Genomic DNA, 27,691 nt, shown 5'->3' with positions numbered 1-27,691 from the left:
CATGCCTCAGATGTGTTCCCCACAATATGACATCAATTACTTAACCCGTCTCTGCTGTTGTGTTACTTGAGGGCAGGGTGTTATACTGGAAAGGATGGGCTTAATATTCTAATGTTATGAAGTCATTGATCGGTGGTTGGTCCCTTACTGAATGCACGTTACACATTGGAGAGTTACTACCAATCTGCTTTAGGCAGGACAAATAGTAATCATCGCAGTTTAACACTAAATCCATTCTGTAACATCTGACAAAAGACGAGGCAAATGTATAATGAAATGCACCAATTTATTTGTAAGTACTTTAAGTAAACATAACAGCAAGGCACATGTGCCACTGCATGCTGAATAGATGTAATGGCTTAAGAAATGCTGTGAAACAAAGGTTCATTGGCTATTGTATGTACACAGGTTACTTTCCTATACAAGTCCTTACAGTACATAGTATCAAAAGTACAAATATCTTTCAACAAGCATTACAAAAAAATGTTATGAAAGGTACATTTCCTTTTTAGACTGGTGATTTAAGGACTGATGCTTGTAATTACAGAAATAAAGAGCTCAAGTACCACTTACTGTATATAGAAAGTTCACTTGCCAGCTAAGTCAATATGACCGTATAGCATTTATCTCATTCCCAAAATAATTTATAAAATTGAATAATGTGGGATAATACACATTTTATAAGACTAATTTTACATTGCACTGAAGTTACCTGCAACTCCTCAAACCTTTCAATATTTAACGATTACTGCCATTTACAATGGAGGTAGGAACTGTCATGTATTCCATACAAAACAAGGTGTGCTGCTTTAGAAATGAGGATCCATCAACAGGACCACGGATCTGAGTCCTCTCATCTGTCGTAATTCATTTTGGCCTCATGACCAAACACCCATAACATGACCAGTGTCATCATACGGTCATCAGGTTATAAAACAAGAAACTCCCAATACAACCATTCAAACTTCTATTTCACTACTTTCCACGGACTTCCTCTAAAACAAGGTACCCTGATTTCCATCACTGACCTTTCACTTGCCTCAAAAATACACTTCTGGCAATTTGAGGTATTTTTCAATACTGCAGCAGCACACATTCAACACCTCTCTACTTTACCCACTCTTGCACTCACTCTCAGATTGCTCACATCCTTTTATTCTTGCTCTTACGTGAAGCCGAAACCGACGCAGGTTTGGCTTAGCGAGCCGTCTCCACACCTGTGACTCATCTGGTGGAGGAATACTTCTTTGATTAACATGATTTTGTTTAACATGACGGCTGAAGCACTGCTTTCTAATGAATACACAGAACTATAACATGCTTTGTAATAATGGAACTAAACCTCTAAATATGAAATCTAAAAATGAACTGCAACACTACATATTTATACTGTATTTATATTTGCAGAGCTCATCTGCCAACCTGAATCTCATTCAGGTTGTAGAGCTCCATTACAATCCTTCAAATTAAATTACAACTCAAGTTGTTAACCTCAACCTACACAATTCCGTGACATCAGTCAATAGCTGACATATAAACTGAGATTCCTGAGTCTCTTGTCCTCCGGCTTATGAAAATACTGTTTAAGAATTGTTAGGGATCTGTTCAACCTTCTCTGCGCTGACTGAACGACTTCACAAACATTTAGATTCACGTGAAAACACGACATATTAAAGCAGCTTTAAAAGGAGCTCGTGAGGAGAACGTCAATACTGGCGAGATGCTGCTTGTGTGTCGGTTCGGAGCTTCACGTTACAGTCCGCCGCCTCTTCTACCTGCGAGGGCTCAGTCTCTTTCCGCCTCGCTGACACGTCGTTTACCTCGACCTGTGTCGATTTGATCGGCCGATCGTCCTTCTCCTTCTCCCTGGCCTTTGCCAACGCCTCTCGGACCTTCTCCTTCTCCCTGGCCTTTGCCGACGCCTCTCGCTCCTCCCCTTTCTTCCCCTCCTCCTCAGAGTCTTTGACTTTGTGCACGATGAAACGGTGTCTGTTGAGAGACAGCACGGAGGTGAAACACAGGCCGCAGTGGAGGCACTGGGGAGTGTTTTCGCCCGTTTTGTGCTGAGGTATGTGCTGCTGGAACTGCGCGCTGTCCTCGGTGGTGAAGCCGCACTTTGAGCAACGGTATTGACTCTTGGGACGCTTTGCTGAGGGAGCGCCTGGTGTATTGCTGTGATCCGGTCCCTCTTCTTTCGTTCCCGCTGCGGTTCTTTTTGAAATAAGCCCCTGCGAATCAAGACGGTCACATCTTTAAGTAATTACCAATAAGATTTAGAACATCTAGAACATAGAACGTAAACCTTACCTCTCTCAGAGGCTTTTTCGATTCCTGTATGTGTGTTTTTGGCATCAGGCCCAGATCAGGATTCTTAATTCCATGCATGAGACTGATGTGATTCTTCAACATCACACTAGTCGCGTAGATCTTCTTGGTGTCTGTGCAATACCTGAGCGGGACAAATCAAAGAGGAGGAATTGGATTTGATTAAAATATGTCAACAGTCTGTTAAATCTCCCTCCTCAAAAACAAACACAACCAAACTCACCAGCAGGTGTAAATTCTCTTTTTGCCGTCGTGGTCGGTGCGGACGTGTCTTCTCAAACTGTTTGCGGACTTGAAAGATTGTTCACAGTGCCGACACGGATACCTCTTCAAAGACTGTTGGAGTACAGAAGAAAACATTGGCAAAGAGTCATGAAACAAAGGCAAGATGTGGCTGAAAAAGGTTGGCACGAGGTAGAAGAAGGTCAATAAGGTTCCAGAAATACACATGACTCAATGTTTCTATCTGAAGTGGCGCTCGCTCACCCTCCTGTGCTCTGCCTTCATGTGAGACACGTACGCGTCTCGCTCGGGGAACCGCTGCAGACACTCCCCGCACGTCCAGCCGCTGGGTTTCGTGCGAGGCCGGCTGCTCTGCTCCGCCTTTTTCCGAGGGACGCCGGTGTGTTTCCTGGCGCCGGGACCGTGCTGCTGCCGCTGCTGTTGAGGCGCCGGGGGGGGAGCGTCCTTGCTGCGCTCGCTTTTGTCTGCTTGCTTGCCGTTCTTCTCTGCGTTGGCTCTCACGTTTCCCGCGTGCATATTCTACAAGAAAAAAAGGAACAAAAATCAGTGTCACGTTTTTCAAATAACATTTCCTTTGGAGTTTTAGCTGTTTTGGTTTATTGAGCATTGAGTGTTCCTTTCTCATATAAACACGAGTGAGATTAACCTTAAAGTGCTGCATGATCTGCTGCTTCTGCGGAAAGACGGACGTGCATTCGGGACACTTGAACACGCACGTAACGCGCTTGGTGGCGTTGTGAAGGAAATGCTGGAAAAATAACTGCTTTTTCTTGAACACCGTCTCGCACGAACACTTGAAGATTAACCTGCAAAAGAGAGAGAGAAGAGACGAGAAGAGAAGAGAAGAGAAGACAACCCTGTCAAACACAACAAAACACAATCGAGAGGGCGAGAGACTGTGAAAGAAAAAGGTCAGGGTGTTGTTGACTCACTGAGGGGACATTTTGCTGCCGTTGTGTTTGTTATTCAGATGCACTTCACAGCCCTCGGAGGTCTTGAAGGCCACGGGACAGATGGAGCACTTGTAGAGGACGTTGCAGTGTTTCTCCTCGATGTGAGTCTTCTGACCTTGGACCGTCTTAAAGACCATATCGCAGTGGAGACACCTGGAAGACGAGAGAGTACAATGACTTTTTTTCTGTCCCGTTCGCGGCGAATCCACGTGTCCGGAACGCGCTCACTTACTTGTACCAAGCTTTGCGCGTGTGGTGCAGGCAGTTTTCCTTCACGTGCTTCTGTATGTCGGCCGAGCGGCTCAGGGCGCCGCACTCGGGGCAGCAGTACGGCGACTTGTGCGCGTGGATGCGTTGGTGAGCTCGGAAGCTGCACTTGTTGGGTAACAACATAGAGCAGACTTTGCACATCTGTATTACGAAACACAAGAAGAAGGAAACAGATCATCAATGCAATGTCAGCAAACACAGAGCTTTCTCAGAACTTCTAAGAACGGAGAACTCCTACGCACCAGTCCTTCCGTGTCATCAGAGAGACGCTGGTAATGTCCTGCCAGTGCTTTGTAGTCAGGCAGCTGCTTGTCACACTCCAGGCATCGGAGTCTGTGGCGGATGACGTTGTCTGGATACAGAGGCATGACGGGTTGGCTCTTGGGGGCGGGCGAGGGCGAAGCGCGGGACTCTACGAGCCCAGATTCGGCGTTGAGGGGCAGGAACATTTGCTCCTGTGCGATGGGCTTCATGTAGAGCTGCGTGCACTGCATCACCATGCCGCTGTTCTTGTGTTCCCGCGCGTGTGCCAGCAGCGCACACTTGTTGAAGAACACCAGCGTCTTGGAGCAGTGGGTGCACCCCACCTCGATGTGCACGCTTCTCCTGCCGTAATGATACGCCAGGCTCCTCTCCACCCCGAAGGCGTCGCCGCACTCCAGGCAGCAGTAGCCGCGCGGCGGGAGGTTGATATTGCATTCCGGAGGGGGGTTCAGGTCTGGCACGTACGTGGGCACAGGGTTGGCGTTGTTCAGCAGTCTGTTCAACGTGCCCGCCGCCGTGTTGGGGACGGAGGTCGTCGTCGTCGGTGGCGGCGTGCTGGCTGTCTTGATCTGATGCACCAGAGGGACGGTGCTGCACACCGGGGAGGAGAGCGCTGGCTGGCTCTGCTGGTGTGTGGCGGATCGGGCTGCGGCCGAAGCGGCGACGCTGTGAGGGACCAGGTTCAGACTCGCCAAGTGTATCGCTTTTGGGAGGAAGTTTGTACTGGCTGTTTGGCCTGGTGCAGCTGATGTCATTCTCTTTGGCTTCTGCCTCAGATGTGCCACAGACCTTTTCACAGGGCCGCAAGAATTATGGAAAATTGTGGGGGATTGCTTAAGGCCCGACTTCCGGGAGGCTGCTTCTGATTTGTTACGCACAACCTTCGATGAAGACGCACTAACTTTAGTTTGCGGCCCAACCGCGCTCTCGACCGCTGCGTTCTGAGCCTGATGGGGAGACGTGGGACAACACGAATCTTCACTCACCATACTCTGTGATGGAGACGACTCATAGGCAGACTGGACGTCATCCGTTTCTGAATCAGGTAATACGCTGGTGACCGTCCGCTTTATCTGCCCGGACATGGTTTTTATGGTCTTGATTCTGACCCTCGGTATGGCCGGCGGGGACCCTGACGCCATCGCCGGGGACGCTTTGCCGCTGCTGTCGCTACAGATGCTTACCGGACTGTCTGAAGGTCTCATTAGACGCTTCACCGCCCCCAGAGGACTCCTGGGGCTTCGCGGGGACACAGGCACCTTGGCAGTAGCTTTCACGCAATCGTTGGGAATGGCTGATATTTCTCTCTGACTCGTCGGCTCGCTGGGGTCTTTCCTGGCATTGAGAGCTACCAGAGCTTCAAGGCAGGAGGATAACTTAGATGCCTGCGACTTGCTGTGTGGATGAGAGGTGGGACTGGAGTTACGGTCGCCGTTTGGTGGGGGAAGTGCACCGTGTTCTGTATTTGCTGTAGCTGTTTGGTCGCTGTGGGACAGCTGCTCGCTTCTTGTAGTTTCTGTGGCGCTCCTCTGTGTGTTCTTGGGAATATCGGAGTCCTGTGGGCAATCATCAAACAGACTGAGGGACAGTTTCTTTGGATTGTCTGGAATACAAGGTTCCGCCAAAACTGAAGCATCTGGGAAAACGTGTCTGTCTTGCTTTGGGTGGATTTCATCTCTGCTACACTGAGTGTCTTCCGATTCCGGACTAGAAATGGGACTAAAGTGAGAAAAGGACTGGGAAAACATTGGCGTTCCATCAGGTTTAGGCTGAATTGGAGCTTTCCCAAAAAGCTCGCTGGGACTGTCCCCGTTCAAAGCCGTCACAAAGGATTTGGAAAAGTCCGAATGAGTCGATTCCTCAAAGTCAACGGAGGTCTCTTGTCCTCTGAATCCATTTTGCACTGCCGGTTCTGAGTGAAGTCTATCAATGAATACCTCCACCGAGTCCTGGCGACTTGTGTTCTTCACAATAACACTGACAGCTGGAACATCTGCTGCGGTGACAGTTTGGTTACCCAGCAGGCCGTCATCCAGGCACATCCCCCCGTGTTTCAGCTGACTCTCCGTCTCCTCATGACTCTCCTGGATGGACTCTTTTGCGTCCAAACCTGTAGCATCTGGGATGTCAAAGGCAGCCAGAAGATCATCGAAATCTGGGGTTTTCATGTCACCCATGACTGGACGCTCTCACGAACCTGTACAAACAACCACAACAACAACACACAGCATGAGCCTGTCATCTTTTACTTCCTGTTTGAGAGTGGCCACTGCAGGCTGAAGGCTCTGGTGTCAGTTAAAGAATCTGTTCTTTCGCAGGCTATCGGTCTCATGCTACCTGAAGCAAGCCAAGATGTGAGACTGAGCCAAAATGGCAATAAATATGTCTGCTAGATTATGATACAAGCAAATTAACGATCATTACAGACGTAACTGCGTTTAACGTATTACACAGAAGTCTAAGGACACGAGCGACTGTGTTGTTGATGTTAGCTTAGCTATACACTTCGTTAGCTCGGTAGCTATTCGAGCTGGCAGGTTAGCAATATGGCGTAGCTACATGCTACTGCGTAAGTTGTAGCGTTTATCGTTCAGCTATTGAACTTATAACACCGATGCAGTAGTGTGCTTACCATTTGATCCGGCTATGTTGAGCGACTCTGATGAAATAAGTCGCCAGTCGTATGCGTCGGTTGATGGTTTGTTTGTTTGTCCAGCTGGAGTTAGCTGCTGCAGGCTCTCACTGTTAGCTTGCGAGCTGTTAGCGCTAACTTGGCTTTTCCTTTTCCTGATGACACCGGGCGAAGAAGCCCTCGACGCTGTCTTGCAGACGAGAGGCGGTGCCATTGATGACTTCCTCCCACTCGCATTGAATTAAAATGTAAATAATTTGTATTATTTATTTATATATAATACGTGACTACAGTTGCGAACAAGTTTAAAGGAGTCCAAGCATCCTTACACGATCAATACGATAAGATAAAACTTAAGTAATGGTATGTCAGCATGGGGCCAGAGAGAATCTTTTGTTTCATGTTCCCACTATGAATCTTATTAGTAACACAATCTAATATACTTGGTTTTATAGACATACTTTGTTCCGTTGAGTAAGTCTTTCCAAAATTCCAAAAAAGAGGGTGCAGCATAATTTCTTTGGCTGCGCTATTCTTTGTTTATATTTGGTATTTTTTTATTTATCTTTTTAGATATTAAATCCCTTTGTAAATAAAACTTATTTGCATTGCAGTGCACAAAAGGTGCATAATCCACTTATCAACGGATAAACCTAGCATATATGACCACAGATAAACGGTTATAAAGAATTTATCAATTTTCCCATATACTTCCTTTCCATTTAATTTACATAGAATTACCTAAATTATTTTTTATTTGCAGTATTATAATTATGGTGATTGTGATTTTGATTCTGATTACGACTATTAGTAGTACTAGTAGTAGGAGTAGTAGGAGTATTATTGGCTGTGTGGCTCACATGTATTTACTATATATTTACAAAACACATAAACGTTTGTAATTGATTTGATTATGGGGTCATGGGGCTAAAGTGTATTATGGACGTTAACCTCCTGCCACCTTTCATAACTGTGTACCCTGTACATTGAGCTTGAGTTCCGTCACTTTCCCTTACCCACTGAGTACTATCTGCATCCATTCAAATACGGAAGGAGAAATAGTAAACACTGTTCAAAGTTCAATTTGGTCCCTGTTGTGAGTGTAGGATCTTCCTTTTTTTTTTTTTATCTCAATGCCTTTGTGGCAGAAACCTGTGTCAGGTTTCTGATGTAATTTGTGAATTTCATAGTTGGGAGAATGCAATTATTGCTACTATTCCATCATTTTATCATACATAATTACTCGATGGTGGAGAAGAAACACAGGCAGGCTAAATTAATTTGGTATCAGGGAAATAATTGCTAAATTTAAACCTAATTCGAGCGATGTAATGGATGTCCAGTTAAAGAGATATATCATTGACTATTCATCACTAATTGGAACTTAATGTAAGAATGTTTGGTTACTCCACCCATCCAAACTCTACCTGCTTATTTTATAATCCACATTTAAGTTAAAGCTGATGTATTGCATGGATTCAGTTTCTGCATTGTACCCACCCAAATAATCCTGAAGCAAGTGGATTCTCAGTTTCAGCCTTGACAGTGAACTCATAACCAAATGGAGTCCATTGACAAAACATTCATAAATAAAAAGAATATGTTTGTTTACTAAACCGTGCATTTAGTGTTCAGTTGTGAAATCTGTTGTTAGGCCATTAACCTCTAGTTCTATGCTCTATTCCAGGGTCTGCAAGCCTTACTGGATACTGAGTGGATAAGAATATAAGAATAATACATTTGAAATACCTATTAATGTTCATCAGTTCCATCCAGATGGCCTGAGACCTCATTGAATTTTATGAACCAACTGCATTTCTTTAGCTTTGCCAGGGAATCAGTGAGACGTTCAAGTGACGAAAGGAAATAAATGAACAGAAATGCGTCAAACAAATAGCTGCCATTAAATTTAATCACGTATCTTCACCCTGACATAAAATACAAATTGCAAGGCAGTAAAGTTGGTGGGCCCAGCAGAAGCAATACCTGATATAAAGCATGCGTGATAAAGCAACATAATTGAACATTTTCAACTTTGACGCATGAATGAACTGTTTGAGGGCATAAACAGCAAAATTACACTTTACTGGAATAATATGTGCTAAATTCTCTGCAGTTACAGGACAACATGTTCTGTTAAAATGTTTTCCACACTTTAGAGCATTTGAAGATAAGATGAAGGAAATCTGATACCAATAAAATACTAATCCTACTCCAATGTTGGTACGTCTGTCTGAATAAGGACTACTATCATTATGAGGAAATGGATACATGCACCTACATCTAATCAACATGGGTTCCACCCAAATTTAACCCATTTTCAAATCACCATCATAGTACAATATAATAAGAATGTGATTTTTAATAGTGTCCAAATCTTATTCATGATAGTGATTTATGTCCCACAGTGTTGGTTGGAGCACTGACAAGCTCATTCATGATCAATCCACTAATTATACTCTGTCATAATGTACTGGGCACATGGCAGTATTCTTAAAGCTCAAAGTCAGATCTTTAAATTTATATCTTTCATCCTCAGTCTGATATCTTATCTTACTTTCAAGCGGTTATGCTTAACAAGGAAGTTGATGACAATCAAATACTCTTTGATTGATTAAATAATAATCTTATTATCACATTTATACTGCAAAGCACTTTCTGAGAAATACATCAGAGCTGTGCGTAACATGTCTGTTAATTAATGATAACTAGTCTTATGGAGGGCAGAGTATATTCTCACTCTTTTTTACCGCACTGCATTTGTGACTGGAGTTAGGAGGAAGCACAATGAGTAAGCTATTTGCTCTGCATCGCCTTGAAATGAGCTGTGTCTGTGTTAGTTAGTTGAGGTGATATTTCTGTGCACAAGTTAACTACAAGGACACTATGGATTTATTCTTTATCTCACAGAGGAAACAAAACCCTTGTCCCTTTTTTTTAACATTCCAGGTTGTTACAGTTAAAGCTTTTTTTCCAAAAGCTGTGGAATACAACTGAATAGTGCCTCTGCTTTGTTATTGTTTTTTCCTCATCAGAACCTAATGACCAGATCAAAGACGTGTCCTTCACTCACGGCAATGGTGTGGACAATCAGGCCTTTGAGCTAGAGGTGAGTGTTCGCTTTCATTTCTTAAAAAAGTGTGAGGGTAAGATTTCCTGATTAAAATAGCTTTATTTTCTCAGGTGGACTACGTTGCTGATGGCAGCAGCGACGAAAGGAAGGAGACTAAAAGGGGATTGGGATCATACATGAGGTGTGTCAGCTCAATAAATATATTAATAAGGAAATACAACAATAATGGTATTGACTACTGTAGGTGCACTGTATACTGATACTGATACTGCTGCAGCATTTATCTGGTTCATTGTGTATACTAGCTATGAGGTATGTTTGTATAATTAATGTACATACAACTCAACACGTTTTGTTACAGAAATATGTTACATAAAGGGAGCAAACATGCAGTGCTCGCAGTGGAATCGTGATCAGTTTAATTTCAAAAGCAATAGTTTCTGAGAGTGAGTTTTTGCAATCTGTTCATTTATTCCATCAGCAAAGTTACCAAGCCGCTTACCGCCACAGAGGATTACGTCAAGGCTCACTCACAAACCATCAAATACATTCTGTTGGCTGTACTTGGAGCAGGTAATCGTAATACTCTGGCTCCAGATTAGTATCACTTGAATGTTGAAACAAAAAAATTGAAGTAATCATATGAGCAAATGAAATGATTAAACCTTTGAGAAAATGTTGTTTTGTGTCGTATAGGTTATGTGGCGTTCTTCATCGCAGCATGTGTGTTGGATTTCCAGAGGGCCATCGCTCTAGTGGTCCTCACGAGTTTGGCTGTTGTATCTAAAACGTACGACCTTGTGAAGGAGTATAAGGGCAGGAGCATCAGCGAGTGCTTCAGACCTGCAGTGAGATGCTTTAGATCAAATTTGAAATGGATAAAATGGTGAGTAGATGTCACATATCTTCACTGTAATGATTAACATGATGGATTGTGCAAATAAGCTTCAGAGTGTGTGTGAAAGAATGTCCTGTGTGTTTGTTTTTGTAGGGTTTTCATCTTGGTGGTCCTTGTCCTGCTCGTGCTGTGGCTGGTTCTAGACACGAGCAAGCGTCCTAAGCACCTCATATCATTTGGCGGTGTGTGCATGATCAGCCTGGTGGTGTTCCTCTTCTCGGCACACAGGACAGCGGTGAGTTTTGCACAGAGTCAGCCAGAGGATCCAGGCGTGGTCTTGACTCAGTCTGATTGTGACACCTGCTTCAACATGTGATCAGCTGTAATCTCTCAAGCTGCTGTGTTTTCTTTAGACTTTGGATATCGATTGGCCTTGTGCTTCTGTTACCTCAATGTTTACCTGAGGCACTTCCTTGTAATGACACAAGACTTTCCGGTGCTGTCGCTTTTTTGCTGTAGGTGTCATGGAGGCCGTTCTTTTGGGGGGTTGGTTTGCAGTTCTGTATTGGTCTTTTTGTTATAAGGACAGAACCTGGAATGATAGCTTTCCAATGGATGGGAGAACAAGTACAGGTATTATTCTTCATTTATTCTTGAGCTAAATATACATAATAAACAAATGATAGCATTAGTATTGCAAAATGTGTAATGACTAGTCATCATATCAGTCACATTAGGTCAAATTTTGTTTGGACCACAGACTTGTAAAACAGTTTTCTTATCTGCCAGTGAGCAATATTCGTTAACTGAGTGGAAATGCTTATCTTTAAAGCCTCTTTAATTAGGGTCATCCCTAATTATGGGTCATCCAAGGGTTGGACCAGCAAGATGAGCTGTATGTGCAAACATGTGGTCTGTTAATCACTTAGTGTGTAGTTCAGCCGAAGTTCAATCAATCTACTAAGCTCCTGTTTTAGTCCCATGACTTATGATGACTTTTAATTAAAAAATAAATAAATTAACGACTAATGGAGTGTCATAGATATTATAAAAGATTTGCAGACAGAAATGATCAGATTACATAATCTGTGTTTTTTGTTTCTCTTATATTTTCAGATATTCCTGGACTATACCAAAGCTGGATCAGGATTTGTCTTTGGGGACCTGATCGCAACCACTTTTGCATTTCAAGTGAGTGAATAACAATTCACATCTTCTGAAATATGGACTCATAACCGAGATTATCAGTGACTCATGTGGAATATATTTATTGTGTTTCTATTTTTTCCCTCAGGCGTTGCCCATTGTTGTGTTCTTCAGCAGTGTGATGTCAATCCTTTACTTTTTGGGGATAATGCAGTGGCTCATTGTGAAGGTAAACCGTGGAATTTATACCTTAAACTACTATACTATACATTCATGTGATGCTGGGGGTGTGTTGCCTATGATGTCAGAGACATATCATAACCAAGAGTCATGTGTTTTCGTTCACGCAGATCTCATGGGTTATGCAGATAACGATGGGAACCTCTCCCACAGAGACCTTGAGTGTTGCAGGCAACATATTTGTTGGACAGGTACTTCTGCCAAAAACACGATATCTTTGCTTATCTTTTGCTTCTTAATTCACACGTTTGACCTCAAAACTGCACAAACTTCTATCACTATACTAAAGGCAAGACAGCCACTATTACTATCAATTATAAAGGCAATGGGAAAAATGTTGTTTTTACCATGTTTCTCCATTAGACCGAGGCGCCACTGCTGATTCGTCCCTATTTGAAGGACATGACAAAATCTGAGATCCACGCTGTTATGACTGGTGGATTTGCAACGATCGCAGGCAGTGTCATGGGTGCATTTATCTCATTTGGGGTCAGAAGAAGTTGTTCTCATATCAAGAATCATATACAGTATAAGGAATACAAAAGTGATTATCACTCTACTGTAAAAGCTGACTACACTTGTTGTTTCCTGTTGTTATGTTGCTGATTATTTCATTAAGATCATGATAAATCCCCTCTGATAGAATGCTGTTTGATGATATTTCACAGATTGACGCATCTTCCCTAATTTCGGCCTCTGTGATGGCCGCTCCTTGTGCCTTGGCTCTCTCAAAGCTGTCATACCCAGAGACGGAGGAGAGCATCTTCAAGTCTGAGAAGAGCATTAAAGTGTCTTGTGGGTGCGTGTGTAGCTGCTGCTGCTTCATTATTTCTAAGTCTAGTTGTGTTTGCACGCACGTAATGCCTCCTTTAAAAAACCCCCAGTGATGAAAAGAACATTTTGGAGGCTGCTAGCAGCGGAGCATCTGCTTCGATCGGACTGGTCGCGAACATTGCAGCAAACCTGATTGCCTTTCTCGCCATCCTCGAGTTCATAAATGCAGCGCTGAGTTGGATGGGTGGCATGGTGGGATATCCTGAAATCACCTTTCAGGTAGGTTGTAACAGATACTGTAGGTGTTTGCATTTCACAGGGTTCAGCTCAGTAATTTCAGTCAGAGAAAGTCAGTTTGTATCCTCGTGACCCTTTGTCTTTTTTTGGTGTCAGATCATTTGCTCTTATGTGTTCATGCCTGTGGCCTTCATGATGGGAATACCGTACGAAGAGAGTTTCCTCGTGGCCGAATTAATTGGCACCAAGCTCTTCCTTAATGAGTTTGTGGCTTATGAGAAATTGTCTGAGATGAAGAACAGCAGACTGAACGGCCTGGATGAGGTGATTGGAGATGAAAGACAGTGGATATCTGTGAGTCTACTCTCCTGCAGGGTTTGAGTTCTTATGTTTCTACAGGAAATTGAATGTCACACATAAAACGGGAAGGAAATGATTTGTTGTTGTATGTGATTCAGGTCCGGTCAGAAACGATCTGCACATTTGCTCTTTGTGGATTCGCCAACCTCAGCTCAATGGGGATTGTGATCGGTGGCCTGTGTGAGTATCAACAAGCTGTGATGTCATCTGTAATGCCTCAGCACTGCTTTTTGCCTAACAGTGTTTCCCTGTCATTAAAGCCGCTATATGCCCATCCCGGAGAAATGAAATCGCCTCTTTAGTGTTAAGAGCCATGCTCACGGGGACCTGCGTATCTCTTGTCAATGCATGTATAGCAGGTAAGTGCTTATACTTCACATTTAAATCAAGTGGATCATGCAGTTTAGTTTGTAACACTGTAGCTTTCTTTTTCTCAGGAATCCTCTTTATTCCTCCGTCGGACTGCGTGAACATTTTCAGAGAAGCTGTGAGTTTCAACGTCACAGATGTGAACATTGAAACTTGCTGTGCAGACCTCATTGGAAGGTAAATGCATACATTTTACTTACAATGATGCCTACTTTACACTGGGTGTAAACTGCATTTTGAGACACACTGGTGCAAAGAGACTTTGTATCTAATCTGAAATGAATTCCTTTGCAGCACTGTGAACAACGGGACCATCTCATTTGAAGGGACGTGGAACACAGTAGCAAACGTCACTGTTTATTTCTCAAAATGTTGTGAGTGTTGTGGCCTTTCAGATTTGGTCTGTATGTAGAGCTCTGATTTTATACTTCAGTATCTTTTCATGTCTGTGTGCTTCTACGAATGTAAAAATGTGTAGATTATTTACATATCTATGAAGAGAAATTTGCCTTTTGTGTATTATATATTGCTGAATTCGAATGTCACCTTTTATGTTAAATATAAAATACCTCAGGAAACTTTCAGGAATCTGATGAATGTACTGTAAATACTCTAAATAAAGATTGAATACACGTTAAATTTGTCATAAATAATTACACAATTAACTGAGATGAAAATGTGTATCATGCCTCGACACAGATGTTTTACACTTTTATTTAAAAAAAACAAAACAGCTGATGTGTTACGGAAAGACAACACATATTGTAAACACATTAATTATTCTGACTCACTTGCTCACTCACTCGCTCGCCTGCTCGATTTCCTCTCACCTTTTTCCATCTTTGACCCTTTGACGTCATGTACACATACACACAATACCAGAGGTCGCTCACATGGCACCACACCTTAACATTACAGTGCCATGGCAATTGTTTCCTTATCTGCTGCCGAGTGCACATTTGCACTCCCTATATCAAATACATCAAACAAATGGTCCATGCAATCAAGCTGAATTTGTAATGAGCAGTGGCTGAAATGGGTATTTGGATTTTTTAGAGACTCGTTGATCATTAATCAAGAATTCGTATGGGAATTTCTAAATATTCCACATCAGTTAGTCATTTGTAAAAGGGAAGTAAGTACTATTGAAATTAAACAAAACTGCCTCTGCAAACAAATGAGGCAGCAGAATCACTTTCATATCACCACCCATGTTTAAGTTCTATGCTGGACTTTGTATCTTAGATATAGTTCATAGGTGTTGCTGACAATCTGGTTAGTGCTGACTGGGGTTTAGTTGTTCAGCTGTTGCTCATTGCTCACTACCCTTAAAGTTTTACTGTGTGTGTGATCAATAGGCTTCTGAATATCCTGAACATGCTCTTCTGGTTATTTTGTTCAACGTGCCTTTATCCCACAGTCCATAGTTCAGGACCAAATAAGTGTAAAATGAGCATAAGAATAAGAATTCCATAGTTAAAGAGTTTATTTATGTAAGCCCCTTACTCCGTGTCAGGGCTCATTACTTTGGCAGGGAAATTCACCAATGTTAATTGGATAGCATGAAACAAGTCCTTTGACAAACAGATACAAAACAGATTCAAAACTACTAAAAAAAGTAATTCCATAAAAGTGCACACGAGAATCTTTGAACTAATAACGGCGCTGCGTTTTCACAGCATGAGCTCAACTTTGCTGTGGCTTTGTAGGACATAAACAAATATTAGCCGTTATAACTCTAAAGACAAATGTCGAGAAAACATGTGATGCCCCCCCTTTTCCCACACACACACACACACAAACACACACACACACACACACATACTTAACATCATACGTGACATGGCAGACAATGCACTTCTTGCACAGTGTTTCATATTGCGTCACACAGGGAGTCCTCTGTGGTTAAAGTGATGTACATTTATCCTTAACGGTTAACTTTCACAAATACTGATCGGGTCATTGATTGCCCACTCAGAGCTGATACGGCTCTGGGACAAGTGTGTCAGACTGATGCGCTGTTGACTTCAAAGCATTCAGGGCTAAACACATGGACTGAGCCTCACAGGTTCCATAACCTGTACACTCTGATCTCTGAACTCACTTCCTCATAAACCTTTAAGCCCGGCAGTTAACTGACTAGCTGGAGGATGGATTTCGTTTTTTTACAGCTGAAACAGCAGTTGAGAATTTCTCAGCGGATTTACATAACAAGTCAGGTTTACAAGAAGGTCAATGAATTATTCCCTTCTCTTCAATCAAACTCTTCAAGTCCAAGATGGCTTTTGGAACTTGAAAGAAACAGGTGATACGAAGCCATTTCAATCGATAAAACTGAAGCAAAATGTCGAACCATTTTCTACCTTGCTTCAGGAACAACAAGAGTTTCTGAAGGTTTGAGTGTGACATCTGACTTATTGTTCTCTGTCTCCTGACCCTTTCTAATCACCTTTGGGCTAGAAGTCTTTCTAGTCCACTGAGGGCTCTGTGCTCCTTTCCGCTGCAGCTGTGGGCTGTACTTGCGGTTGAGCAGGGGGCTCCTGGAGCCTTTTATCTTCATGGGCCGCAAGCCAAGAAGTCCACAGTAGTAGTTGCACTGATGCTGCGTCACAAACTGTTCAATGATTTCAGGAGAACCATGCTCAGTCAGTCCCTGATACCTGAAAAACAAGGGACAAAATATAATTGGAGCTATTTTCATATCAAACAAGTCATTATGATTTGAATATGCGGATTCAGATACAAACCCTTTTGACTTGGTCACAACTTTAATATTAGTAAGCTTGGTTTCAACACCTACAAAGATAAAACACAGAGGATCATTAGCATGTTCGTCCCCATGCAGTCAGTATATCATGACTTATATTTGCGGCTTTACCCTCTAGACGAGTGACCAGTAGATTTCCATGTGTCCACTGATGGATCCAGTGCTGGAAGGTGCAGCATTTCTGCTCCACCTCAGAAACAGCCAGGCTCGTCAGTTTGCCTTTAGCATCCATCACACAATACTTGACAAGGGGGGCGTTTAGATCAACCTCCACTGTGGCATATGGCACAGAGTTTGCAGGCCGGTACAGCAGATACTGAGGAACCACTCTGCGGGTATCACAATAAACCATGAGGTAAGATGATATGACATATATAACGTTTACGTTGGGGTCATAATGGTCATACTTACTCAAGTGAAAAGCCAAAGTTCTCACTATCTCTGGCTTCGGCAGCAAATATCTTACAGTATTCCCGAATCATGTTTTGAACTTTGCATTCCTGGGAAAACAGATACAGCAGATAAATGAAGTAAAGTGAAGTAAATAGAATAAAGCAGTGGATCCACTTCTATCCATATCAACTAAACAATTCACAGGTGTTTACCTGCTTAGTGATCTCCTGGTTCCTCTCAGTCAGGTTACTGTCCTGTTTGGTCCCATAGGGAATGGGGCTTTGGACTTTGATGATGCAGAGGCTTCCAGAGTCAAACACAGGATCCAGGCCGTAAATAGCTTTCACCCTGCTGGCTTTATGAGCGCAGCCCTCGCCGATGTTGCTCGTCTCAGTCATGATGCGGCCAAAGTACTTCTCACCCCAGCTACCAGATTCGGACAGACCTTTGGTGAAGGTCATTGGGGTCATCTCTATCTCCTCTCCAACTATAACGGGCAAAACACAAATATCCTCAAAAATCATTTAGCCTTAAAAGTATTGAATAAGTATGAACAAAATATTGAAAGATTTACCTTGAAATTCCTCTCTTAGTAGTATCTCAGACAAGACTGTGAAACAAACACAAACAGTCATCAATGTATGAATGATATTATTTATTATTTCTGTATTAATAAGTCCTCCAGGCGTAACTTACTATCCTCGCTGAGCAGGTAGTCGGTGGTGTCTGTCCCATATTCGTTCTTGATCGTGCAGCCATACACGCCGCAGTCTCGGCTTGACGCCAGCACAAATGCCAGAGCGACTTGGCTTTCATCTCCTCCACTTCAGAACAAACAGAAACATAGGAGACATGGAATCAATTTGCTCCTTTGCTTAAACTTGGATACGTCACACCTCACGAATTCCCACAAGGGGTCGCTATGAGACAGATGGTAAGAGCAGCCTGCTGACACAACAAGCACAAGCACATATATAGATTTTTAATGCCCCCTGGAGATGGTGAAATTTTGTGTCAGGTTACAGCGTCTGTGTCTGGCCAGAGATTCGCTTCTCTGTGTCACAGCTGTGGAGTTCACAGACACATGAGCTGCACATCTCTACAGTGAGAATATGTGAATGATGAGGCCACGTGATACAATCTGTGGCCCACATAAATACTGTTCTTCCGTTATAATTTCATATTTGAGGCTTGTCCAAGCAATAACAACTGAGGACTGGTTACTGGTAGCTATGTAAATGCCTACAATAAGTTGAATCATATTACAGCGATTAAGAAAAAGTGAATGTGAGAAGTTGTGAGCTGTCAAGAGCATTTACCTTCGTTTCACCTCCAAGATTTCCTCCTCATCTCTGTACCATTTGATGGTGGTGTCACCGAGTACATTAAAGAACTGGCACCAAAGCTTCAGATGTCCAGAGGCATCTGGGAAAGGCTCACCCCTGATCTTACGGATGACCTGAGGAGCTGGTGGAGCACAGAGGGGCGAGGCAGCAAAGAGGCCAAAGTAAATATATACTGTACTGGAGAGTGAAGACTTTCTAATGTTTCCACTTCCTCACGTGTCAGTACACAGATTATCCTCTCTTGTATACAAACTTGAAAAGTACGCCAACGCTTTCCCAGAAAGTATTTATGTAGTCACATACTCAGACATAAACAAGTTCCAACCAGACCCCCATGCTGAGATTCTGGGTCAAGTCTGGGTATTTTACCTTTCAGTGGGTCCAGCTTCTTCTCAGCAGGCTTTTCATCTTTCTTGGTACTGGCTGGTACCTCTGTGGGAATCTCCTCCACGACTTTTGGCACATCCAACGTGGCCTTCCGACGGCTCAGCAGGGGAGAGCGCCTCTCCATTGGAGGGGTGTTTTGTCCCGGAGAGGGCTGTAGTAATGCTGCTCTGCGAGCCTGGCTGGGGGACATGTATGGGGTCTCTTTCTTCCCTTGAATATCTAGGGCCCCTAGACTTACTGCTATTCCCTCTCCATCTTCTCCTTTAGTTTTTGGGATGAAGATCTTGCGGCGAGCCCCGGAGGCCAACTCCTCAGGTGTGGCCGAGCGTATGAGCGACAGGCTGTCTCTTCGTTTCAGCCGGGGGCTGCTTTCACAAGAGAGGGACGATGTTGGCGTTGACCCCCCACTCAGATCTTCTTCTGCTTTGTCATTTTGACGGTCACTCACTGTGATGGCACGGACACCCGTCACGGCATCTGTGTCTGAATCTGTGGCAGCTTTGGACATAAATCTTCGGAGACTGGCTGGACTCAGAGGTGGATGTGTTGGGGATTTAACGCCCAGTCTCTCTACAGAGGATCTGTTTCTTTGGAGGTCCTCAGCAGACGTCTCTGTCTTGGCTTCTTTTAGAGGTTTTGTTTTCAAAATTTCAGGGACAATGTTTTCCTCTGTTGTTTTACTGAGTGACATTACACTACTGCTTATGTTTGGCCGTAGAGCTTCATATGGCACAGCAGGGCTGTTCTCTACTACATTCTTTATTGGTATTTCGTTAAGTTTCTGTTTTGTAATGTGAGCTTTTTCATGGTGAGTGGTCATGTTATTGTCAGCGTCAGACTTCTTTCCACTCACGGTGAGAACTAAGGTTTCTTTTCCCGTCGACTGGCTCGTAATGGGCAGCAGGAGAGGGGCGCTTTCATGACTAATGACAGAGACTTGTGGAACAACAACCAATGGCAAGGATGGTGTGTCAGATGACTGAGGTGAATGTGAGACAAGAGTCGGCACAGGTGCATTAACAGTCGCACTGGGTGTGACGTCATCGCTACATGAAACATTTATAACAGGAATTGATGCAAACTCCATCTGTGGGAGCTGTCTAAGGCTATTGGCTCCTGGCTGCTTGTGTTCAAGCAATCCTGGCTCCTCATCTAGTTGTGCAACTTCCCTTACCTTCTCTGTGGGTAAAAGGTTATGATCCGTCCTCATACCTCTCCGCTTAGGCAACAAGCCGACAGTAACAGAATCAGCCACTTTGTGTTCTTTTGTTGTTACCTCGCACACGTCAGCTGCATTATGATTTTCCAAAACAACGGGCGGCTCTGATTCAGGCTTGTTGTTTACCAACACAGTAGTTGGCAGAATCTCAGGCTCCATTACTTCGATTCTTGGTACTATAATTCCATCTGGTCCAGACAGCTTAATATCTGGTATGTCATCAATAGTAGATATCTGGATTTGTGGAATACCTTGTATGGGCCAAACTAAGTGACTGCCATGTGGATTTGCAACGTTCATGGGCTCCCCAGACTCGTTCACATTGCTGCCCTCACTGTGTGCCTTTGAGGGGGCGATGGGATGAATGAGCTCCTCTACTTTTATCTCAGTCTCCTTTTCATCCTCTACCTCAAACCTTTTCTCAGTGGAGATCATCAGTACATCATTTGCTTGTAGATTCTTCTCTTCATTTTCTTCAGTGCTCTCAACTTCTAAAACGGCCTGATCTTGTATTTTCAGATTGGTACGTGACTTCACTTGTTCACAGCTTGTCTCCATAGCAGGACTGCATACCTGTTTCACTTCACCTTCCTTCTTGTTTCTTTCCAAAGTTGAGTCATAAGTTTGTTTTGCACTGAGATGTTGTCCTTCTGTACTTTGTGCTGTTATAGGAGTGTGGGCTTGTGGTATTTTTGGGTCAGCCCCCTCTGAATTTTCTGGGCCTGTAGTGGTCAGAGATCCTACATTCATTTCCTGAATAGGTGGAGTACTTTTGGTGTCTGCTTTCAGATGATCTCTCTCAACACCGGATGGTGCTGCAGTCGACTGCGGTGAAAGCACCTGCTTTGGTGTTTCACTATCGCGTGTCCCTTTTCTCTCTTCTTTAGACGCTGCTATTAATTCAGTAACTACCGAGGTGTTCAAATCTGGGTACGACTGTATTTTTGATTTCACTTCAACTTTCTTTTCCTCACATAACTCGCTGGGAGAATGGCCCTCTTGTGTGTCAGGTTCTCTTTCTTTGCTGATGTTATCAACATGCATCTCCTCCTCCTGCCGAGTTTCAGTGGTTGCATCATCAAGATAAGAGATGAGAGTGCGAGTGGGAGCACAGCTATCTTCAAAGCAGGTCAGGGGGGATGTGGTGGAGCGTTCTTCTTCACAAGGGGCTTGAGCCTGTGGGAAGACAGATCTATCTTCTTTCACTGAGAACTCATCCGTTGGAGCCTGATAAATAGTCTCTGGTGAGACTACAAGGATAGTTGGCCGTTGCTGAAGTATCGGAACAACTTTGAGAACAGGGATTGCCTGAGCCTCTTCCTCCGTAGCCTGAGGAAAAACAACAATAAAAGATTTTGGTTACAATTTGCACAACAGAACAAACTTTATACAGAATATGTAAGGCCCAAGAACATCCAAAAACATTACGTGTTATTGTGACAGAGTTACATGATAACAAGATAACTGAGACTGCAGTGACCTTTCCTTTGACAGTTTTACCTATGACACTTTTAGACTGAGGAATAAATGTCTACCAAAAATCAATATTTTTGTTTACCAATTGAGAGTTCCAGTATATCACACATGCAGTGATAAGAGACATTGGTATGTAAACAAAGCTCCCCGACTGAGAGGACTTTATTAAGCAAGTAATATAATTTAAAATATGTAAAGAAAGTATTTTATGCTTTATGACCTGTCAGCTTATTTCAGGAACTCCTCCATCTCAAAGGTCACATGTAAGCTAGCTGCAAACATGTTTACACACTTCAAGGATCAAATTCACAATTTAAGATTACACATACTAACAATCTGTGATAAATGATTTTCTCTTTTAGTAAACACAGGATATCCAGTTTTCCTACATATCTTCTGAATTTAAGAATGTTTATTCGTGATAGAGACAAAGCTTTTGAATAAGATTTAGCCCAAAGGTATGAAAGTGCTTGTCTTCTGTTAAAACAAGGGCAGGGGAATTCCCTCGTGTCTGAGACAGGTGTGCTGTTTATTCATTGGCCATGAGTGAACGATTGCTTGTGTCTTGGCGAGGCACTGTAAACTCCACATGTATGAGTCACATAAATCATAACCGTTGTGGGAAATGAAATTCAAACTGACAAACACACAATGAGAAGCTGTAAACTCAAAACCGGCTCAATCTCACACATGACATTCCTGCGAAAAAATGGTGCACTTTCAGTTCAGCAAACACTGAGAGAAAACAGGAAAAGAAGTGTACTGCATATGGAAGTAATGTTAGGTATTTCCCCCTGTACTAACTGTGTCGGTGCTATTCATGTCGTTCAGTCTTATGCAGAGTGAAGCAGCCACGTGACAACACACTTGCACAGGACAGTTAGAGAAAAAAGAAGTGGCTACTTTAGATGTAGAGGAACTTTCTGTCAGATTGAACACATCGCTCAGAAGTCAGTCTTACGTATTCATTGAGTTGACACTGAATAATTTTGTGATTCATGATCTGACTTCCTCAACAGTCTTCTAATAAACGTCACGTTTTTTCAGCACAATGGAGAAGCGGCAACTGCAGTTCCGCATTATGGACAGATGACAGTTCTGAGTGAATGGTGTTTTACCTGTGATAGTTCAGGTCCCTTCCCTGCTTGTGCAACACTGTGACCCACACATGTGCCAAACACAGCTGACACACTGTGAAACCTCACTGTAAAAACATCCCTGTTACTGAACACTGCAAAACACGGAACAATACAAATCTAGTAAACTAGATCTAGTTCTAATAGACTGAAATCCATTATAGAATTGGATTCATATTGTACTCGGCCACAAACACAACTTTCATATAACCAAAATCATTCAAAATCTCTAATTATACAGTCGTAATAAAAACTGTTGGTTAATATATAAAGATTAATTTGGTTGAGAACTCCAACTGACCCTCTAACAAACTGACAGACAGGTGAAGCCAAAGCCTCATTGGTGGTGCTAAACAGCAGTGTTATAAAGTACTTCTATCCAATACTCGCGCATGGTACAAATGAATCACAATGGCACGGCGATCCAAAATTCTCAAATATTAACCACATTGAAACCAAACTGAACGCACACTTGACAGAGGTAGTGCCTTCCTCTCTCTCCTCTAGATGAGGAAGAGATTTATTTTAAGCTATGGGGACTGTGAGAGGAATGTGTCCAGTGAGACAAGTCCGTCCTTTCATGCCGAGACCTGCTGCAGACCCCTCCTACCGCTCGGTCAGACAGACCACACAGCCACCCCCCTTCGCCATTCAAAACGCCCTGTTTTTAACGCGAGAGATACTTCTGACATTCAGGTTTCATCATGATCACTGACGCACTGTTGTCGCACACATATACACACAACGGGTGTGATATTCCCCACTCTGTCGCTACAGTATGCTCTATATGAGTCTGTTTAGATCCACAACATCCCCCACCTCCACATATTTAGGTTGAGTTCAAGTTGCCCCTTTGTGTGAGTTCCTTATTTTCTCTCACGCTATCTAATTGTGGCATTTTCAGTGTGGCCAGGCTGGCTCACTCTACCACTACAATATTTGATGTTGTATATTTCAATATGATCCCAATGTCCTATACTTTGTAATACACTGTATGTGCTCTTACCATGAGCGTGTATCTGGAATTCTCAAGGCTTCTGCTGTGAACTCTGCCTTGTTTAAGTATAACCTTGAGCAACTGTGCATACATCATAGTTGACATAGTGTGGGCTTTAGGCCTGAAGTAGCTCGTCTTGTATCTTGCGCCACAAACACACTCAAGTTTATTTATAACTCTCAAGTGGCTGCCCTCTGAGACCACTCACCTCAGCGGGAGGTTGAAGCCCAGGCGCTGATATTTGTCCTTCTCTCTCTGCCTCCACGGACACGTCCATCGCCCCCACATTCGCCTCCTGGACTCTCGGCCCTGCAGGTTCCACAGAGCTCTCAGGCGGTTTATGAGCTGGTGTGAGATGATCTACGTTTAAAACTCCATCTTCATACTCATGTGGCTTCAATGGCTTCACTGATACTGAGTGTTGCTCTGTATCCTCAATCACTGAAGGCTCCTTTCGCTTATCCGTCTCCATTGGTATGATTTCTTGTACTGTAGGCTTGCACACCTCAGGTTCATGCCCATGTTGCACCTTGAATATTGGGTGTGTTTGCGGTAGTGGATGGTCAGGCTGAGTCGAAGTCGGCTGGTACTCTGCCTCTTTCTCCTCCATTTCAGTGTGATCATGAGAGTCCTTTTTGCCTTTACCAAAGAAGAAATCTTTGACTGAGTGGAGCATAGAGGAAATAGAACCTGGGATGTGGTGGTGTTCATGATCCCTATGAGCCTTGTTGTGATGTTTGGCTTCTGAACCATGTTTTGCATGGGCCACAGTATGCTGCAGCTCAAAGTGTTTGTCTTTCTCTCTCTCTTTAGACAATTCTCGTACCCTCTTTTTATCTCTCTCACGCTCCTCTGCTGGTGATTTACCCTTTTCTTCCTTCTCCTTTTGCTTTCTCTTTTTCTCTGTCTCATCCGTCTGCAGAAGTTTCTCCAGTTCAGACAATTTCTGTTGTTCCTCCAGCCGAGACAACTTCTGTTGCTCCTCCATTCGAGACAACATCTGTTGCTCCTCCAATCGAGACAACTTCTGTTGCTCCTCCAGTCGAGACAACTTCTGTTGCTCCTCCAGTCGAGACAACTTCTGTTGCTCCTCCAGTCGAGACAACTTCTGTTGCTCCTCAAGTCGAGACAACTTCTGTTGCTCCTCGGTTGTCTGGGCTTGGAGGGTCTCTGCCAGAAAATGTGCCAAACTGATTCCTCCATCATAACAGTTTTCACCCCCATTCCCCATTGTGTGGCTTCTGCTGCTATTGTTAACTCCATCATCTACACCATTGGAGATCTTTATTTTCTTTGATGGAGATGTCTTCTTGTCCACATCACCATCAATGGATGTCACAGGGACTGTTTCACTGACTTCAGAGCTAACTCCATTAGCTTCTGCCACCGGCCCCATCTGGTCCACAGCCTTAGACTGCTGCACCTTCGGGCTCTCCTCTGGCAGTGCGACATGCCGTTTCCTTGGAGGTGGTTCAGGGCTGCCCCGTGCTGTCTCTTTCTGAATGTTTTGTTTATCCTCCTTCTTGGTCTCCAATTCTCTCTTCTTTTTCTCTGCTTTCTGTTTCAGTTTGTCAAAGAACCTCTGATGGATCTGGAACTCGTTCATTGTGCCAACCTCCAAAACACCAGAGCAGGAGACAATACCTTTACTGTTGCTGGCTGAGACCTGATAAATGGCTGCATCATCCAACGTGCATCTGAAAACAGAAAATATTTTATGTTGGACAACTGCAATATGCACTCTGACATAAAAAAAACAATAGACTGCTTTTAAAAAATGTCTTAGATGTAATTGCTAGGTTACTACTGTAGTTATACTTACTTATAAATATGAAGGGTGTGCACTTTTCCATTACGGCGGATTTCGTATTTGGGGAGTCCACAGTACCGGTCCATTTCCATATCATCCTTATACCATTTCAATTCTGGAGCTGGATAACCTATGAATACAAATGTAATGTAATAAACAACACATTGATTCCACACTATATAAACATCACACTTCAGAGCCACAATCTTACAGGCATCACATGTGATATGCAGCATCTAGAGATACAGTGTTTGGTCACATACCTTGCATATGGATACCTTGTTTGAAAATGATATACACAAGTTATGTAGTAAGCTTCAGAAGGACCTCAATTTAACCTTTGCATCATTTTTGCAATGTCTAACAGGAAATTGGCTGATGCTGCTGATATGCCAACCCGAATCTCTACATGCAGTAACATAAACAACATCAAAACCAGCTTTGTTATCTTCAAGCTCCCTTTTGAGTCATCACACACGGTTTCTTTACATTTCTACTGGAGATATGCAGTTAAACAAACAGCAGATAGAGGCACATAACTGAGCAGGGCAGCGGTTAAGATGATGCTTACCTGATACCATGCAGGAGAACTTCACATTACAGTTTTCTGACACTGCTTTTGATTTCAAGGTGGTTTCAAAAGACGGCTGTACGTCTTCTGTGAGCTGAGCCATGACGCTGCATAATGTGCTCCTGTTGGGAAATAACTAAAGCATTAAGTCATCCTGTTTTTCATTTTTTTTTTTTTACAAGCAAATGGTAAAGATGAAGACCTTATCATCTCTGGGAAGAACATTCTTGCGTATTGTTACTAAAGGGAAAGAATGTTAATGGAAATGTGTGGTAGTGAAGACAGTATACAAGGGTATTTGAAAGGGTGACATGACATAGTGCATTGTGAGATACCAAGGAAACACAATTGTCAAACTGATGCTGAAGGCGAGATTCACTTCATCACTGAAACCGAACACAAAACCGGACAAAAACACAGCACAGTTAAAAGGAGTAAAGGTTTCATTCCTGGGTAAACCGTGGTTAAAATGTTAGTTGGAAGGAACGTTTTAAACGTGTGGATTACCTCATAGGCCTGTAGTGAGAATACCTTGAATAGCTATTAGGAAAGGAGGCAAATGAAGGGAACTCATCAGTCATGTCAATTGAGAATTGAGATCTGCCTACATGGAACCCATGCTTGGTGCTTCCATATTAAAACCAAAATGCATAGAATTTAGATGAGAATGGGGAGTATGTTTGACAAGCCTCTTATGTTATGTTTTTGTCTTTTGTTCAATCTTTATCTCCCTGCCACAAGTGCTTTTTCTGTTCTTGACCACATTGCAACACAGATCTAAAAGACTAATTTGTTTTCGGACAGTCAATGATCAATGTGCTGTGTTGATACATATAGAAGAGGTGATCTACCTGTTTTCAGGCCGGACGTTTGAGAGGTAAGTAGTGCGACTTTCAGAGCGGCCATTGGAGGTGCTGCTCTCCTCTTCACTAAAGCTGCTTGTCCGTCCATTGCCAGAGTAAGAGCGAGTCATTGGTCTTCTGGAAGTCATTGTCCAGGGAAGAATGTCTCAAAAAATGTATTTACAAAAAAATATATCCCACAAAGTCAACTACTCCTGTCCACGTCCACAGCTTGCCAAAGCTACTTCACAGTTTGGTTGTATTATCCATGTAAAAGCCCCTGGGAAAGACAAAATGAGTATTAATTAGGTTGTAAGATACAGATAAAATGTTGTTAAAAACTCTTGGTCATTTCTTCACACAGAAATCAAACACTCAACTCAAAGTCTCTGCTTGTCCTCTCCCACCAAGCAAAGTAATGGAGTACGTTATAAATAGACTCGGCTATCAGGTCGTAGAAGAGCGGTTAGTCAAACATTACATTAAAAGAACTTAAAAGAGTTTACCATGTAATTAATATATTTCTACGTCCACACAAATCTTAAACTTTTGAACTTACCATTGAGATGTTTTCTAAGTTGCTTGGGGGCCTGAGACTGAGGGGCAAATCCCTGCAACTGCCAATCATTGACACGCATGTGTTGCCAGCAGGCCCCTATTTATAGCAGGCCCACAAATAGGTGCAAGTACACATAGTTTTTTCCGCAACTCTTTAAGCTGAGTCCTAAAGCTGAGATAAATTTAATCTATAGTAAAAACTAAATATATTTTAAAAAACGCGTACTTAAAAAATTAATCATTTCATGGATGTCACTGCTGTTCTCTGCTCCATTGTTCAGTGTTAGAAACGGGTTGTCCTTTAATGCTAAGACAAGGCAGATGGTTTGGTGTGGACTTGCAAAACATGTCTATAGGACTTACTTTATGATGTAGCTGACCTATGATGTGTAACAGTATGACCCCTCACCTTTATTTGCAACACATGGTTAACAAATAGTGACCAACTCCTCAAGTTTCACATCA

At 43.0% G+C, this 27,691-nt stretch overlaps 3 protein-coding genes across 3 annotated transcripts; 1 reads left to right on the top strand and 2 right to left on the bottom strand.

The window, feature by feature from the left end:
* Positions 1-267: 267 nt before the first annotated feature.
* Positions 268-6,986, bottom strand: znf592 (zinc finger protein 592). Its single transcript, XM_076142285.1, has 9 exons — positions 6,688-6,986; positions 4,034-6,252; positions 3,754-3,932; positions 3,501-3,674; positions 3,215-3,374; positions 2,812-3,087; positions 2,549-2,661; positions 2,308-2,449; positions 268-2,228 (listed from the first exon to the last, which is right to left on the bottom strand). Exons 2-9 carry the CDS (start codon positions 6,230-6,232, stop codon positions 1,707-1,709), a joined length of 3,765 nt encoding a protein of 1,254 aa, XP_075998400.1. The 5' UTR covers positions 6,233-6,252; positions 6,688-6,986; the 3' UTR covers positions 268-1,706.
* A 2,450-nt stretch (positions 6,987-9,436) lies between these two features.
* On the top strand, positions 9,437-14,347 carry slc28a1 (solute carrier family 28 member 1). Its single transcript, XM_076142625.1, has 18 exons — positions 9,437-9,478; positions 9,723-9,796; positions 9,871-9,941; positions 10,242-10,333; positions 10,457-10,646; positions 10,752-10,893; positions 11,118-11,231; positions 11,715-11,789; positions 11,893-11,973; positions 12,095-12,175; positions 12,348-12,473; positions 12,653-12,783; positions 12,869-13,037; positions 13,152-13,349; positions 13,454-13,535; positions 13,616-13,714; positions 13,793-13,901; positions 14,019-14,347. Exons 1-18 carry the CDS (start codon positions 9,475-9,477, stop codon positions 14,134-14,136), a joined length of 1,956 nt encoding a protein of 651 aa, XP_075998740.1. The 5' UTR covers positions 9,437-9,474; the 3' UTR covers positions 14,137-14,347.
* Positions 14,348-14,787: 440 nt separating this feature from the next.
* On the bottom strand, positions 14,788-26,921 carry alpk3a (alpha-kinase 3a). The gene is made up of 15 exons (XM_076142023.1): positions 26,678-26,921; positions 26,334-26,357; positions 25,827-25,948; positions 25,268-25,385; positions 23,654-25,142; positions 19,830-21,165; positions 18,600-19,241; positions 18,204-18,351; positions 17,581-17,708; positions 17,459-17,494; positions 17,097-17,371; positions 16,903-16,991; positions 16,603-16,820; positions 16,472-16,520; positions 14,788-16,384 (listed from the first exon to the last, which is right to left on the bottom strand). Exons 1-15 carry the CDS (start codon positions 26,815-26,817, stop codon positions 16,084-16,086), a joined length of 5,115 nt encoding a protein of 1,704 aa, XP_075998138.1. The 5' UTR covers positions 26,818-26,921; the 3' UTR covers positions 14,788-16,083.
* Between the last annotated feature and the right edge of the window lie 770 nt (positions 26,922-27,691).

Source organism: Genypterus blacodes, unplaced genomic scaffold, assembly GCF_046128005.1.
Source record: "Genypterus blacodes isolate CSIRO-AG114 ecotype Tasmania unplaced genomic scaffold, CSIRO-AGI_Gbla_v1 ptg000021l_1, whole genome shotgun sequence".
Taxonomy (NCBI): domain Eukaryota; kingdom Metazoa; phylum Chordata; class Actinopteri; order Ophidiiformes; family Ophidiidae; genus Genypterus; species Genypterus blacodes.
Note: the sequence above shows the minus strand (reverse complement) of the source record. Positions and strands in the feature narration are given on the sequence as shown.

What these genes read in the sequence shown, in the direction of transcription:
- znf592 (XM_076142285.1), bottom strand. Translation starts at nt 6,232, where the DNA reads ATGGGTGACATGAAAACCCCAGATTTCGATGATCTTCTGGCTGCCTTT. An exon ending in GGCAGCAAAATGTCCCCTCA is followed by an intron (nt 3,375 to 3,500) that starts GTGAGTCAACAA and finishes TCTCTTTTGCAG; the next exon opens with GTTAATCTTCAAGTGTTCGT. An exon ending in TGAAGGCAGAGCACAGGAGG is followed by an intron (nt 2,662 to 2,811) that starts GTGAGCGAGCGC and finishes GTACTCCAACAG; the next exon opens with TCTTTGAAGAGGTATCCGTG.
- alpk3a (XM_076142023.1), bottom strand. Translation starts at nt 26,817, where the DNA reads ATGACTTCCAGAAGACCAATGACTCGCTCTTACTCTGGCAATGGACGG. An exon ending in AACGTCCGGCCTGAAAACAG is followed by an intron (nt 26,358 to 26,677) that starts GTAGATCACCTC and finishes TAGCTATTCAAG; the next exon opens with GTATTCTCACTACAGGCCTA. An exon ending in CACACCCTTCATATTTATAA is followed by an intron (nt 25,143 to 25,267) that starts GTAAGTATAACT and finishes TTCTGTTTTCAG; the next exon opens with ATGCACGTTGGATGATGCAG.
- slc28a1 (XM_076142625.1), top strand. An exon ending in GTTGGCTGTACTTGGAGCAG is followed by an intron (nt 10,334 to 10,456) that starts GTAATCGTAATA and finishes TGTGTCGTATAG; the next exon opens with GTTATGTGGCGTTCTTCATC. An exon ending in TCTCGGCACACAGGACAGCG is followed by an intron (nt 10,894 to 11,117) that starts GTGAGTTTTGCA and finishes TTTTTGCTGTAG; the next exon opens with GTGTCATGGAGGCCGTTCTT.